Source organism: Rhipicephalus microplus, chromosome 9 (assembly GCF_043290135.1).
Source record: "Rhipicephalus microplus isolate Deutch F79 chromosome 9, USDA_Rmic, whole genome shotgun sequence".
NCBI lineage: Eukaryota > Metazoa > Arthropoda > Arachnida > Ixodida > Ixodidae > Rhipicephalus > Rhipicephalus microplus.
The window spans coordinates 106,773,798-106,791,008 of NC_134708.1; the positions used below are offsets into that span (position 1 = coordinate 106,773,798).

At 44.9% G+C, this 17,211-nt stretch overlaps 1 protein-coding gene across 1 annotated transcript in view; it reads right to left on the reverse strand.

Moving 5' to 3' along the window:
* LOC119164659 (ATP-binding cassette sub-family C member 2) overlaps positions 1–17,211 on the reverse strand; it is a 179,008-nt gene that overhangs the window by 99,040 nt on the left and 62,757 nt on the right. The window contains exons 5-7 of the mRNA XM_075874522.1: positions 6,944–7,078; positions 4,949–5,010; positions 3,881–3,997 (exon numbers count right to left, since the gene is read on the reverse strand). Coding sequence (XP_075730637.1) covers positions 3,881–3,997; positions 4,949–5,010; positions 6,944–7,078 — 314 coding nt within the window. The remainder of the gene's footprint in view (positions 1–3,880; positions 3,998–4,948; positions 5,011–6,943; positions 7,079–17,211) is intronic.

A 17,211-nucleotide genomic window follows, 5' to 3' on the forward strand; every position in this document is an offset into this window, starting at 1 on the left:
TCATTATCATTATACTGTTCGGTGAAATGGCGCACTTTGGACGTAGAAGAAAGGAGACAGGATGGAGACGACACTCGCTCATTTCCTTTGTCTCCTTTTAAATTGCGCTATGTCGCCGTACGTTATAATGATCAATCACCAACTAGCTCAGCTCTCAACCTTAATGAACACGGTAGGCTTCGTTGTATACAAGATTATAAGTCTCCGGCACTTCCCCTCAAAGCAAGTCTTCCCCAAGGCTGCAACTATGAAAGCGTGCACCAGAGTGACGTCATAAACAGTACGGCCGGTGACCCCGCCTTTGGAGAACGTTGCCTAGAGGAACAGCGGGATTATTTCTTTAGTCGTGGAGCCCATCAATCGCCGTGCTTTGGCCGTCCGGGTGGAAACTTTTGAAACTTTTAAAGACGATAGTCTTTCTTGGGGACCTTCGACGCAAAAACTTTTGTCTGTCTGTCTGTCTGTCTGTCTGTCTGTCTGTCTGTCTGTCTGTCTGTCTGTCTGTCTGTCTGTCTGTCTGTACGTTTGTCTGTTTGTCCATTGGTACCATGAACCGGGTACTCTAAACAGCACCAGCTAATACCCCGAATGGCCGACCCCATCCGCAGGGCCCACCATGTTGCTCAAGGATCAGCGTTCATACGTGTGTGATTGTCTATTAAAAAGCAATTGCGCATATCTAAGGCACCATAACAACACGTACATATTCTGCAAGTTCGTCTTTTACTAGAAAGGCATACATAAGTAATTCTAAGGACCGTAGCGCTTATCACGCTGCGCTGACCATGCAACGCTTGCACGGAAAGGCGAGTGTTTCCAACTCTTTGCTAAGAAGACACGGTGGTGGCCCCTACCCGTCGCCTTGCGTTTTACACTTTATCACGTCTGATTCAGGCGCACACGCCTGTCTCAGGGCCACGCGCTTTGCTTTCCAAAAAAATACTGCCAGATGGCACTCATGTCTCACGTGTGACGTGACTTGATGCGCTCGTTCGCCTCCGCTGCACGCTCGAGGCACTCTTACGCAGCGCCCCCGGAATACCATTCACCGATTTTCTTGCGCAGAACATGAAATAAATGTTTTGTTCACTCTCTCCACACGCAAGACTATCGTCTTTCGACGACATTTGCAGATTACATGCAGACACGGGGCCAATTTTTAAAAAGGTATCCAATTGTACGTGTATATCGAGAGGCGAGGTCATAACGGGCCGACCAAAAAGGGTGGGTACTTTTAACAGTTGAGAAGATGACAACGCAAGCATCGCATTCTGCGTCAAAGACACAACAAACGAGATGATAGACTTACGAGTTATGAAATTAAGGAGAATGGCTCGTTCACAGAACTGAAAGGAGGGGGCTGCTCACAAGAGTGTGAACTTCTCGAGCAGAGCTTTATAATGAAACTAGGGGCGTTTTCTCACGGGACTCCTTTCTTCGTTTCTTTCCGCTAATTGAATCGAACAGGCTCTTCACAAGAGCAAAATATGGAGGCATCATTGGTTTTTTGGCGTAGTGTCATAACTATGAAGTAATTTAATAGAATTTAGGTGACCAAAAAATTACCCTTCTTTTGGTGGCATGCGAACCCAAAAACTTCGAAGTGTATTGACCTTCATTTCTGCAGACATTTTGCGAAACATAGCTTGTGATCTATTGACGTTCATTTCTGCAGACCTTTTGAAAAAAACAATTGTTATAGAAAAATTCGAGCATCTTAACCACGACCAAGAGCATGGCATATCAGAGGAACGTTGTCAGCCGCCAAATCAGAGGACTTCACACAGTGGAAGCGCGCTCCAAAATACGTGTTTGTCGGGCGCCTAACACTGAAAATATGCAGTCTTGACACTGTGTTCCCCTTTTATGAAGGTAATATAGCTCGTGTGAATGTGCTGAACTCGTTTGGAATTTCGTTAGATCGCTGCGCAGTGCAGGGCCCACGCGCACTTGACCTACGGCGGGTGGATGGACGAGCAGCCAGCTCTTAAAAGTAGATCGGGACAAAGCAAAAGTAACAGAACGAGAAGCGGACTCCTCCTCTCAGCTGCATCTTGGATCTATCACAGTCCAGACGACGGCGCGCAGTCAATAGAACTGGTGCAAACTTCCCTCACATGTAGTACACACGTTGCTGGCGCCACATTTTAAAACATACGCGACCATCCACTGATTTTGCATTTGTGAACAGTACTCTGAGACGAGTGCCTAAATGTCTTGCGTTTTGCTTTTAAAGTGGTTAGCGTCTTGTTTCAATTGCTTTCATGCCTGTTGCGGACGATGTGGGTTTTCGTTCAACTGTTGATTTCGGCAAATGCCTCTCCCATGTTTCACCAATTAAACCAGTCCTGTGCTTGCTGCTGCCACGTTGTACCCGCAACCTTCTTAAAATCACATGCCCACCTAATTTCTCGTCTCCCCCTGACGCGTTTGGCTTCTCTCGCAAATCAAATATGTTACTCTGAAAGACCAGCTGTAATCCTGCCTACGAGCTACGTGCCCTGCCCATGTTCATTAATAGAGCGATTGTCTTTGTCTGCTTGCCGTGCATGTTTTCTACCGCGCAATATACATCGATCAGAAATGAATAGCAGGCCCTATAGTCCACATGTCCATTTCATCTGCATGATTTCAACTATGATGTCCTTAACACCCACCTGTTCCCTGACTTACGTTGCTCTCTTCCTGTCTTTAAGGTTACACCTATAATTTTCCTTTCAGTCCCTCACTGCGTTGTCTTCAGTTTATGAATAATAATAATATCTGAGATTTGACACCCCCAAAATCACGATGTGATTATTAGAGTTTATTTCAAACATCTCGTGATCTTTGACGTAGACTGACATCGTACAGCACACATGCTTTTAGTTTTTTGCCTCCATTGAAATGCAACCGCTTCGGCCAGAATCGAACCCACGACCTTCACAACAGCAGACGAGCAGCGCGCAGCCGCTACATTTCTGCGGCGGAGTTCCGTCTTGTCAAAGAAATATGCGAGAGCCTCAAAGCTTTCTGCACAGCATCGTGTGACATGCCCTAAATTTGAAGGGACCCGAGAGAGCGAAACAATTTTTATAACGTATTAGTAACGTACAATTTCATCACCCCAAAAAACACTATACTATCCGAGACACAACACCTAGTAAGTGACAAAACGCGCGAGAAGAAAAGACGTGTGAAGACGCCACCTTGAAACTCTTGCACCGAACTCCATGACTTCGTAGATTTTGAAAGCGTCTACGCGGTGCTACGTAGCTTCTAGTCAATAAAAATGAGATACATTGTCAGTTGTGGGCGTCATAGGCCTAGAATACGAAGTTTCAGAAAGAGCGACAGTGAAATGGAGAGCAAAGACAGGGAGGTTAACCAACAAAGCTTCCGAAAATTTATTAGAGCCAATGTCGCGAAAATACGAAATATACACTTTGAAATTTTTGACGTGAAGTGTGTAGATTTCAGGCAAAGTATGAAAATGAAGCTTCAAGCTTGAATTAGTAGGCTAATAATGAACCCATGATAGCGAAACATGTGGGGTTTGAGTTCGCAGGGTACATTTTGTCCATTCAAATCGAATTGTTTTTCTCTTGAGAGCCTTTCTAACGAAAACCGAAATGGTATAACAAAGCGGCACAAGTGCTGGAGCTATGTAGGAAAATGTGCAAGGAAAAGTAAGGAACACTGTTTCCGTGTTAGGCGTCAGCGCTAGTGGTCGAAATAATACATATAATTTTCTCAAAAAACTGCAATATTCTCAACTTATTTTGGTGTCGCATTCACAAGCTTCCAACTCGAGTAGGGAAGAAGTAAGCATGCTGCAATTGTTACTGATCACGTCAACCCGTGAAGTTGCTATACCAATTTTCGTCCACAATGTCCTCACCTGGCTCTCATTCGGGACGCAAAGGCGCCTACAAGCGTTTCGCAAACCAGCCCTCTCCGGAGCATTGGAATTTCCTTCATCGCTGTTTTTCCTTTCTGTAACATGTCCTTGAAGATACTGCAGTTAGAAAAGGAGAAAAATAGATGTAGTTTTTAAGACATCTGATTCGGAATACGAAGATTGACGCTTATCGGCTACAGCATCGCGACAAATATGAAGAGACAAGCGTTCGGTTAGTAACACACGCATCAAGCTTCTTTTGTCCACCTTCCCTCGGTAGGAAAAACAGTCCGGAATTTTCCGGTATGAGCCAGAGGCCCTTTAGATAACTCATGCTTCAATGCATATCGCCTTGCCGTTGTAATTGTTACTATTCTGTTGTAATAGTTCATGTAGTTGTGTTATGGCAGGAAATGTTATTTTTCTGGTAATTTATTGCGACAAAGTGGGGCCTTTTACGCATTGTCTTCTACGCACTCTTTCACGTGAACTCAAAGAGCACCCTATGGTTTCATCACACTGCTCTATCACCGTCGCTTTTGAATACCTGCCGCCATAAATTATACAAGTGGCTACAGGGTTTAGGTAAGATAGGGGACATAGGCCGATTCTTTATTGATCTGGGTTCTTGTCCTATGTAATAAAACTACAACTCCGCCCCTAACTGATGCTAAACAAATTCTAAATAATAATGTATCAATAGATAAGAGGAAGTTGCTTCTATAAGACAATAAAAAATGAGGAAAATTTGCGCTAAGTCACACGAAGCTTGGCCCCGAAAAGCGAGGGCCCGTCACCTCTTGTCCTCCCCTTCGACCAACGCGTCCAACTTCAACATGTGTGGCATGCTTCTTGGCTGTAAGCACTTTCTTAGGACACCCCCAAAAGAGGGATACAGACAGCGTCTTCTCTTTCCTATATCTCTTTATTCGTTATTTCAGCCATCGGGTTTATTACAGGGTGGGATTTGGCAAGACTCGGAGGACGTTCACCGTTTGTGATGATGATAATTTTTTCGCGTGTTTTACCATCTTTACTGCCAAAAATATCTTGTACACTTATTCTCACCTGTACAAAACTGTACACGTCTGTCGTCCAAATACAGACTGCGTATCTTGGTCAATTCGTTTCTGGAAGTGAAAGTCACAACATTTAACGTTATAGGCGCAGTCTGTTCGACTTCTCCAGCAGACGGTTTCCGTCACAGTACGAGAGAAATTCTGCATGGACATTTTAGAACAGCTGGTAATCATGCATGCGGTGTCACTGCCGTGAGGATAAAAAGCAACCATATACTTGTGACCACTTGCCTCTTCGTTGACGTACTGGTCTCTTTGCTGCAAAACTGCCCGTAAATACATACAAAACGTCTCTTCGCACACTGCCGACAGACGGCGTATGCTTACCTACAATGGCCGGTATTGAGTAGTGAATGCTTGATTTTGAACTTATATTTTTGTAGCTCTGGTAACTATACCATTTCGATACGTACACCTTATTGGAAGCGGTCTTGACTCAAGAGAAAAGTTGCGCGATCATTACACAATATTGTAGATTTCCATCTGGTTCAGGTACGTGGGTACACGCAATGTTTGGCGGGGTGGTCAATGCCATCATCCAATGCAGATTTGGCTCCCACCTTCTTTACTGACAAAGAAATGCGGGCGCAGTTTCATTGTGCTATATGGCAGCAGGCCGTGCTATCACCGGGACGACGATATTCAAGTTGCTTGTAATAAAACACTTGTAATATATATATATATATATATATATATATATATATATATATATATATATATATATATATATATATATATATATATATATATATATATATATATATATATATATATATTAGGAAGAACAGTACTAAAATAACCAGTAAAATTTATTTTCACATTTTGTATAAAGCAGCATGCCACTTAGTGGGAATTTATCAATATTCACAGCGGAGGCCCATCTACATGTTCATCTTATGTACTAAATACACACAAAACACACATCGTCAGAAAAAAAAACTGGTGCTGTTTCCGGTTTTCCTGTTTTTGTCTCACTACGTTATTCTCAAGATAACGTATCTGTTCTAACTATGCCCGTGACTGTAGGCCTGTGTCGAGATTCCGAACGAAAAATAATCAGTTAAAGTAGTTCTTGCCAATATGTAAGAAGGTTAATTTCAGAACTAGTGATGGCCAGCGCATGAGAAGGCAGGACAAAAGAAAGAATGAATGGTACAGGCGATGTTGTCTATATTTTGTATTGATTGCGCTGGCCTTCACGAGCATACTCCAAGCAGTGCACTTTCCTACATGAATGTATGTCCCAAAACAGTTTTTATTGAACATTGAAGTAGCGTCATGGCATTCTCATGTGATGTGTCATTTTCTGCTGATTACAAAGCGAACGCAGAGGGGAAGCCACCAAACTAGTGTCCCATGAAACATTTTTGAATGGACCCGTATCAAGCCGTATTTCTCCGGCGTCCATATGACGTGCACCATTTAGCAAAGTACGATAGCATGGTAACTTTGGCTCACTCGTCAGACAGGCTGGAGGTGACCAAGTTGGTTGTTAGGGTAGTGATGTGTTCGCGTGGTATACCTAATGTTTGACTGGTTCTGATTGCATCGAACAATCTCAAGCCTCAATTTTCATTATTCGGGTGCTTCTATATGCATTCACCTTTTCTTTTTGTACATGCTTGTGATCTGAGACGAGTGTATATGTGCTCTAATTTCTTGTAATATTCAAGCGAGCTCTGGTTGTTTCTCTTTCGCATTTCTTAAGAACAGCTCGTCACTGTTTCTCTTTTATTAACGTTTTCTTCTTCTTTCAGGCTCCAGCAAAGTTGCTTCATGTAACTATGAAATTTAAATCTGCTTTCACATAAAGCTTCGTGTGAACTCACGTTCAAATAAACGAATGCGACAACTATTATTATTAGGCAGGTTAACTTACAGTAACCTTTCAGGAGCGCCATTATTTCTTACGTGCTTATAGAAAAACCACTGAAAAAAACATTTTCTTTGCATGCCTAATAGTGGTACAGTGGCTGATACATACCCCTGAATATTTTCGTCTAGAAATTACTAAGTCTTGCACCTCTGAGAGTACGAAATTCCCAGCCATTGCGGCTGCCATGACGAACAGAACAATAACAGGCTTGTCTCTTAGGTCATACGTGGACAGCGTAATTTCCTGCAACAAAATAAACGAAATACATAAACTGAACAATCATTTCTCGCTTCGGCACTTAAACAACCAAGCAAATAACACATCTGAATCTACATCCAACACCAATATTAAGCTGGAGCGCAGGGGCGTCTGCGTAAGCAGGTGTTTGGTGTGTAGCGACACCACGGACCCGAGCTAACGGGGGGGGGGGGGTTCTCACCGGAGAAGGATTGGCCCCCCTGGTGCAGTATCTGGCCACTATCTCCCTCACTGCCCTCAGTCCCCAGCAGCTGCGAAGCAACTGACAACGGCGGCGGTCAGACCTGCAACGCAGCAGAGGGTGCTAAGAATCTCTGTATCCGGACAGGCCGTCTTTGGAACCTGAACTTGGCAACATTTAACGCTAGAACCTTATCTGGTGAGGCAAGTCTAGCTGTACTATTCGAGGAGCTAGAGGGTGTTAAATGGGATATAATAGGGCTCAGTGTGGTTATGAGGACAGATGGGGCCTATACGGTGCTACAGAAGGGGCACGTCCTTTGCTATCGGGGCTTGGCTGACAGAAGAGAAGTGAGAGTGGGGTTCCTAATTCACAGAAACACAGCTGGCAACATGCAGGACTACTAAAGCATTAGCTAAAAGGTGGTAGGTATTGTAATTAAACTCAATAAGAGATACAAGATGAAGGTGGTACAGGCTTACGCACCCACATCCAGACATGATGATGCGTCAGTTGAAAGCTTCCATGAAGAAGTGAAATCGGCAATGAATAAGGTAAAATCACAGTATACTATACTGATGAGAGACTTCAATGCAAATGTAGGACAAAAGGAGGCTGGAGACCAGGCAGTATGAAATTACGGCATCGGTACTAGAAATGCCAGAGGAGAGCTACTTGTAGAATTTGCAGAACGCATCATTTACGGATTTTGAATACCTTCTACCGAAAACGAGGAAACCCTAAGTGGACATGGAGGAGCCCTAATGGCGAAAATAAGAACAAAATAGGCTTTATAATGAGTGCACACCCAGGCGTCGTGCAGGATGTAGAAGTGGTTGGCAAGGTACGATGCAGTGACCATAGAATGGCACGTTGTCAAATTCGCCTAGACTTGAAGAAGGAACGACAGAAACTGATACGCAAAAAGCCAATCAATGAGCTAGCACTGAGATGGAAAGTACTGGAATTCAGAGTCTCACTTCAGAACAGGTACTCGGCTCTTAGTGAGGAAACCAACCTTAGCGTAGATAAAATGATTGATAATCTGACGAGTATTATTACGGAGTGTGCAGTGGAAGTTGGAGGCAGGGTAGCTAGACAGGACACTGGCAAACATTCCCAGGAAACGAACAATCTCATTAAGAAGCGTCAAAGCGTGAAAGTCTCAAGTACGACAGACAAAATAGAACTGCCAGAGCTTTCAAAATTGATTAATAAGCTTAAAATATACGATGTTGGAAGGTATAACATGGAGAGAATTGAACACGCTCTGAAAAACGGATGAAGCGTCAAAGCAGAGAAGAGAAAACTTGGGATAGGCAAAAATTGGATGTATGCACTAAGAGACAAAGAAGGCAAAATAACTACCAATATGGATAGGATAGTTAAAATAGCAGAGGAGTTTTACAGAGATCTGTACAGTAGCCGTGACAACCACGGCCTTAATACTATAAGAACTAGCAGTAACCCAGATTACACCCCACCAGTAATGATAGAAGAAGTCAGGAGAGCTTTGGAGAGCATGCAAAGGGGCAAAACTGCTGGTGAGGATCAGGTAACATCAGATCTGCTGAAAGATGGAGGACAGATTGTGTTAGAAAAACTAGCCACCCTGTTTACGAGGTGTCTCCTGACGGGAAGAGTACCAGAGTCTCGGAAGGACGCTAACATCATCTTAATACATAAGAAAGGAGATGACAAGGACTTGAAGAATTACAGGCCAATCAGCTTGCTCTCTGTAGTATACAAGCTATTTACAAAGGTAATTGCTAACAGAGTAAAGAAAACATTAGAATTCAATCAACCAAAGGAACAAGCAGGATTTCGAACAGGCTACTCAACAATTGACCACATTCATACTATCAATCAGGTAATAGAGAAATGCTCCAAATATAACCGACCACTATACATAGATTTCATATATTACGAGAAGACGTTTGATTTTGTAGAAATATCAGCTGTCATGCAGACACTGCGGAATGAGGATGTCGATAAAGCATATATAAACATCCTAGAAGAAATCTACAAGGGATCAACTGCTACTAAAGTGCTTCATAAAGAAAGCAACAGAATACCAATCAAGAAGGGTGTAAGGCAAGGCAGGGGGATACAAGCTCCCCAATGCTGTTTAGCGCGTGCTTACAGGAGGTTTTCAGAGACCTAGAATGGGAACAGTTAGGGATAAGAGTGAATGAACAGTACCTTAGTAGCCTGCGCTTCGCTGGTGACAATGCATTGCTGAATAACTCAGGTGACGAATCGCAAATCATAATTACGGAGTTAGACAAGCAGAACAGAAATGTGGGTCTTAAAATTATTCTGCAGAAAACGAAAGTAATGTACAACAACCTCGGAAGAGAGCAGCACTTTGAGATAGGTAATAGTTCACTTGAAGTTGTAAAAGACTATGTCTACTTAGGGTAGGTAATAACCGCGGAGGCGAACCACGAGATTGAAGTAGCTAGAAAAGTAAGAATGGGGTGGAGTACATTTGACAAGCACTCTCCAATTATGACCGGTAGATTGCCACTATCCCTCAAGAGGAAGGTATATAACAGCTGTATCTTGCCGGTACTTAGCTGCGGAGCACAAGCATGGAGACTTACAAAGAGGGTTCAGCTTAAACTTAGGACGATGCAGCGAGCAATGGAAAAAAATGGTAGGTGTAACCTTAAATGACAAGAAGAGAGCAGAGTGGATTAGCGAACGAATTGAGGTTAAGGATATAATAGTTGAAATCAAGAAGAGGAAATGGACATGAGCCGGGCCTGTAGCGCGTAGACTGGACAATCACTGGTCATTAAGGGTAACTAATTGGATTCCCAAAGAAGGCAAGAGGGTTAGGGGGATACAGAAGGTTAGGTGGGCAGATAAGATTAAGAAGTTTGCGGGTATAAATTATCAGCAGCAGGCACAGGACCAAGTTCACTGGCGGAACATGGAAGAGGCCTTTATCCTACAGTGGACATAGTCAGGCTGATGATGAGGATGATCATGACGATGACGATGATGATGATGATGTTAACTGAGTTCTTCCGAAATTCACTAACCAGGGTCACTAGTGCCATTTATCTGAATGTCTCACAGCAGGATGGATAAAATAGGTTGAACCATTCTAGAGGTAGATTTCCTTGTTAGACAGAACCAATTGAATCTTGTAGACAAGTAAGCCAGAAAAAAAATGCAGTAGACATTTTTGTTGCTATTAGCTGTGCTGTATTGATTACGACCTAGACTGAAAAAAACCAATGCGAAAGAAAAAAGCCACCTCCATCACTGTGGTCAGAATCTACAACTTTCGAAAAACGCTTCTCATGATCTGCCAATTCATATGGGTCGACAGAGGTTATCCGCGCATAAAGTGTTTTTATGTAGCTTTAACAGTGCTTATCCTCCGATGTGGATCAGTGGCTAATGTGCTCGACTGCCATTCCGAAGGTCGCGGGTTTGACTCCAGCCGTGGTGGTCGCATTTTTATGGAAACGAAGTGGCAGAGGTCCGCGTCCTGTGTGATATCCGTGCACATGAAAAAAATACCAGAGGGTCAAAAGTTCTGGAGCGTTCTACTACGGCACCTCTCATAATTTTACCCTGGTTTTAGGACGTAAAACCCGAGATAATATTATTTTCGGTGGTGACATTTCACTACGTTTTGCACTATCAGCAATTACGCCGCGAGAAATCGCAGCGCACGTAAATGTAGTTTGTGCAACAAATATTCAGCAGTAGGAAACAACGAAGTTCACGGAGAAAGTGGAATGAGGTGATGCTTTCGCGCATTTTTAATACAAATGGGCTTCATGCCATGGTTCACCACAGCTCCGCTAACGTATTTCCGTCATGAATATGACGTATTAAAATACATATACTAAGAGATTGTAAAGAAACACAATCAGAAGAAAATTTTCATCACCGGGCGTCGATCCTACGATCTCTCGTTTCGCAGTGCCTGGCACGAAACCACCAATGCACAGTGCGTACTTTGTTCAGCTTGCTAACGGCGAGCTATTTATTTGCATTATATGCAGTTGGTGGTCCTCAAAACTCGGCGACTGCAGCGGGTTTCTGTCATCGGTAGCGAGATGGTGCGAGAGACGTGCGTTGGACACGCTCCAAAGGGCGGCGCCCCACGCGCTGTGATGCACGCACGCTTCCACAGCGCGTTCTTCTTCTTGATTCGGGCATTTTGTACCTCATGTGCTTCCACCACCTACCGACAGAAAGACAGAGAGGAAAGCTTTATTAGAAAGTGTGTTCGGACCCCGCGGGGTCCCTGGACCAACGCGCAGTCCCACACCACGTCAACAACGGCCATGCCTCTCACCGCGACGACATTAATTGCACCGCATTTGTTTTGAAGCAACAGTTTTTAAAAAGAGCCCGATGGTCATTTCGCTCGCAGCCGCGGCAAAGTTCACGAAGGGAGCGGGCTACTCACATGAGAACAAGTAAGAATTGTGACCGTTGTTCACACTCGTCTTGGGTATACTTGTGCGTTTGTTTCGTACGTCTTGCTTCATGTTTAAGCAGCACGCTTTTAGTGTCGAGCTGTGACAGTTATTAGGATGCGCTCGTTCTGTGTGTGCTCATTTCATATAAGTTTTCTACTTGAGATGCACCCTGCAAGTTTCCAGGTGCTTGTAATGCTTTTCATGTGTTTACAATTTGTTGCTGAAGTATTTATGCCTTTGGCTTTGTGGCGGAACAATACACAATAAACACTCAATTGTGTCTGTGACGACCTGTTTCAATTACGTGTTATACAAATTCCTAGAGAAAAATATCAGCCACGTTTCCTTCCCCTCGGTCCTGACTGCAATCAGTATATGTGTATACGTTATTCAATGCTTTTTTTTTTGCTCATATAAACAACAGATAGGCGACTTCAAGTCAATATTCCTTTTAGTAGAGCGAAATTTCCTTCGTTTTAGATGCAGCTTAAGGTGGAGGCTTTGTCCATCCCTCCCACGGTGTTCACACCCCCGCTGCGTCCCCTTTCTCTCTTGTCCTACTCTCCCCTTTTCTCTCCTCTATGACTCCTCTACTCTGCAGCTGCATACTCCGCTGGAAGTGCCACAACAGTTCCACGGTATGAAATGACGAAGCGCGCCAACCTCATTCTCTTCTGCGTAACACCGCAGTGAGCCATTAGTGTCAGCGATAGCTTAGCACAATCGTCAGCGCAAGTGAACCATCTCCACGCTGCTTCGCATCCACACATTGTTCCCTTTAGCGGAAGGTGGTGTAATTGTTTACTCCCAGACTGTGTACGTAAGTGCAACGTCACTTTCATGCTGAGAAGGGGGAACTGACTGTAAATAGAAAGTACAGAGCTAAAAATTAAAAAGTATATATACTGCGGCTCCCACAGTCCTCTTCCAGGTGCAAAACTACTCATTAACCTAAAACGTCTTGGGTTGACTATCCTACGGTCGAATAATGGTCGTGTTGAATATTTATTCAAGAATTAGGAGAAAGAAGTGTGGACCCCAGAAAAGAGCTCATGCATGATGAGCCGGAACGAAAGTTGCCTGACATGAATGCGCTTTTTCTTTCTTTGAGCCAATAAACCTTCGTTTTGTTGTACCCAACCGGCGAATGCACCTTTATTCTACATTCTATGGTGCCGAGAAACTTGTGACTCTGTGATCCAAGCAACCGACGAAAGGACTTCGTCCGCCACGAAAGTGAAGTGCAGAAAAGGCGAGTGACCGATTCAGCGAGCCATGCATGCGCTTTTTCGAAATGAAGCACGGCAACTCATTGACTACAAGTATTTAATTATTCAACCTCATCAGTCCTTCGTGTGGTGCACGACAGTCTAAATGCGTGCAATGAAGGCCTGCGGGCACTCAACTTCGAGGTTTAACCATACCTCACGGATGATCAAGTTGCAGAAGATTACGCCTCCGAAGGAGAATATGAAGACAACGCTGCAGCTGTGCTGTCGTTGCTTTGTCAAAACATGGAGCTCAACACATCAGCGATAGGGTCCCCGATAGTGCTGGAACCAACAACACCGCAAATGAAGGTATCGAGACTGCAGAAAGTCATGCCCTTGGAAATCGGATGAGACACAGGCTCATCGGCTCTACTCTCTCTAAACTTGAGATCATTCACTTAAACGGAATCCCAATGCTCTGGCAGCCTTTCCGGGACATGTTCAAGCACGCTGTTCACGAACTCTGGAGTCTGACAAATATCGAACATTTCCACTATTTGAAGAACTTAGTAATTGAACAGCATCAAAGGCCGTGCATCGATGTCATTGAAGCCACGGAGGGGTGCTACGCAGACGTAATCACCCTTCTGAGAAACCGAATGGGGAACAAGAAAATAATCTCACCGCAATACTGGGCGAACCGGCTAATGCTCAAGCCTTTAAAGTCATCCAGCGACGTGGCATCGTTTTGCGACGTTGGACACCATCTACACCAACATTGTTGAAGTCGGACGAGAGAGTAAGCAGGAGACTGAGTTACGTGGACGCAAGTTTATTCCAGAACCGCGTTCTAGCCTAGGAGCCCAGCCACGGACCACGTCCACCTACAGCACACGCGGTCACCGGCTTCGCCTGGCTTGTCCTAGATGGCACCATCTACAACATCTCCCAGCGCATTCGAGCGATGTTCGCTGCAGCAGGCGGCTTCACGCACCTGCCACTTTTGTTATGCCCGTGGGAAGTGTCCTGGCAATGCGAGCGAGTGTCTATAGCACAATTACAGGTACTGGAGTTATCTGCGTTGTTGTCACTTCAGGAATATGGGACTAGCTCCGTCTGGTTTCTATGCACAGCACCAGTGTCGGTGTTGACCCAATAAGATCGAGGCTCATCGGCTGGGGCTTGTACTGTCCCTTAGCTTTTGAGGTCTGTCAGCCACACGGCATCTCCATAAGGAAGTTCCGGCAGGTCGCGGACTCCGTGACGTCGGTCGAAGTCTTTCCTTTGACGTTGTCTCTATCTTTCCTCGAAATTCCGAAGAGTGTCTTGATCTGGCAATTGGTGTGTCAGCTTGGTGAAACACAGAGGAATCCTGGATCTCAGCCGACGACCCATGAGCAGTTCGGCAAGGCTATATTCATTTTTCAAAGGAGTCGACCTGTAAGCTGCAAGTGTCAGGTGTGGGTCCTTGGTCTTCGTCATGGATGTCTTGATAATTTTCACTGAAGCCTCTTACTCTGCTGATAGTGAGGGCTAGATGTAATGTGTATAAAACCATAGTCTTGGGCGAAAAGTGAAAACTCAGTCGACGAAAACTGCGGGCCATTGTCGAAAACCACGTTCTCGGGAACACCATGGCGTGCAAAAAGTGGCTTGCGGTGGTTTCTTACGGCTGCGGAAGCGCGCTTTTCAAGTGGAACCAGTTCGGAGTGTCTTGAATAATAGTCGGTAGCTATCAACCACCACTAGTTCTTGAAGTAAAACAAATCCATCGCAATGCGTTTCCAAGGCCTCTTAGGAAATTCAGAGCTTATTAGTGGTATTTCCCTGTTTACTCTTGTTTCAATGCATTGCTGACATCGCTTCACCAAGGACGAGACGTCAGATGCTATTGCCACGTTCCATTTCCCAAGTTTTTGTTATCGTCCCAAAACACCACACGATTCTCAGCGCAAACCGCGCCTGCAGTTTTCGAGAAGGTTCCGGACTGTAGTAGATCATTTCGATATGATCACGCCCACTGTGCGAACGGTACAGATTGTTCTGGAACCTACGCCACCGCCAGCAATAACGCTAGAACATTCGACGGCAAGAGTACAAATGCCGACGAATGGTGGGCCGCCAGACACAGTCTCTGGCATGAGCCAATGTCTTTGTTATGCCAAAGTGTCCTTCGTGCCAGAGTCGTAGGATTTCTTTTCCGCATGAGCCGGGGACGACAACTCGCGATGCGTAGAGGAGTAAATCATTCTCGACACTGACATAGCGTCGGTGGTCGTAGAATAGATTTAGCTTAAGTACCAAGTATTTCCTGGATGGCCATTCTTTCTCGCACAGCAGACGAAGTTGTGTGCAAATAGGGTCTGCTTGTTGGGATGTCTTTAACCATTGTAAACAATGTTGCTTTATCGGAATAGAGGTTGTCAGGAAAACTTCAACGCTTTCTTCGAGCTCGCTGTCTCCTGTCTCTCGCAGAGGCGCTCTCGAAAGTGTATCTGCGGCTTGAAGTTCCTTGACTGGTATGTATGCAACATCATATCAATATCGCATCATTCTCGTCTTTTGCCACTGTAATCTAGGCGTCAAGTCGTCAAGACTCTTCGAAAAGAAGATTGGAACCAACGGCTTGTGATCCGTCTCTAGCTTGAACAGCTTGCCAACGTGGTAATCGTTGAATTAATTGCACGCCCAGACTAAAGCAAGAGCTTTTTCAATCTGAGCATAGCGCTTCTCAATTTCTTAGAGTAACGTCGAGGCGTAAGCGATGACAGAAAACTTTCCATTAGTTTGCTTCTGGCGCAATTATGCTCCCAGTCCCAATGACGATGCGTCGGTGGTGACAACTGTTTTTTTTTTGATGGGTCGTACACTCCAAGGACAGGACGAAATGAGAGCACCACCTTCCACTTGTTGTATGCCTGCTCTTGTGGAGAACCCCAAACAAATTCTTGCTTTTTTGACAGCAGAAGTGTGAGTGGCTGCAGAATATCTGAGAGATGGGGAAAGAATCTCGCGAGGTATGTTGCCATTGCGAGAAATCTCTGCAGCTCGGTCCTCTTTTTGGGACTATCCATTTTCATTATGGCTTGAACCTTCTTTTCGTCGGGTCTTATTTCGTCTTCATCGAGCCAGTGTCCTAGGAATGTAAGGCGCTGAACATTAATCGCGCACTTGCTGTCGTCACGCACTTGAAGCAATTTCGGAGTGTCGAATTGCGCTCCTGGCTGTTGGAATCCCAGATGAGGATGTCGTCTATGTGACAGACAACTCGACCGATGCGTTATAATATGCAGGCCATCTGCTTCTGGAAGTGTTCAGGAACTGATGCAATGCCAAATGGTAGTCGGTTGAAGTAGAAGCGCCCAAATGGAGAGATGAAGGTGGTGGGTTTCCTTGATTCTTCACAAAGTGGAATTCGCCAAAATCTAGAGTTGGCATCGAGTTTGGAGTACTTCTTAGCTTCACGAAGAAGTACGACAGTGTGCTCTATGGAAGGAATAGGATGCCATTCTTTGAGAACGCGGTGGTTCAGCTCTGTAAAGTTGACGCATATTCTCACGTCTCCGGAGCACTTTGGGACGACTACTATTGGTGTACACCACTCAGTCGGCTCTTCAACAATATGACTCCGCGTTTCTGCATCCTTTGAAGTTCCAACTTTGTTTTCTCGTACAATGGAACTAGAATGCGCTTCGGGGAGCTCAGTGCGAAAGGTTTTGCTCCTGGTTGAAGCTGAATCCCGTGTAATTTGAGCTGCTTGCCGAGTCCTTCGCAAGGATGATGACTAGAAGCCATTGTCCACTGGTAGCACCTGTTCTTCTGATACCATGTTGAAGTCGTCAGGAGCGAGCGAGAAGGCAGGAGGCTGGGTTACGTGGACACATGTTTATTCCAGAACCGCGTTCTAGCCTAGAAGACCAGCCACGCACCATGCGCACCTAGAGCACACCCGGTCACCGGCTTCGCCTGGCTTGTCCTAGATGGCAGCATCTACAATAAACATCAAAGGACTAAAAGAGCTCGGATGCCCGAAGCTCTCCTATGCCACCATGCTCTAAGAGCAACAGAGCTGCCAAACGAACGCTGAGGCACCCACATCATCGGATACGGAATTGCAGGAGCTACTCGATTACGACCGAGTAGAGGTGGACGCTCGTGAGATAATTGTCTTTTGTGGACGCGTGGTCGTGGTGCCCGAGATCACCGACAAGGCACGCTTAATGAGGCTCAACCTGCAGCTTCTACTTTGAACAGCTACGTAAGGACTGAAAAAGA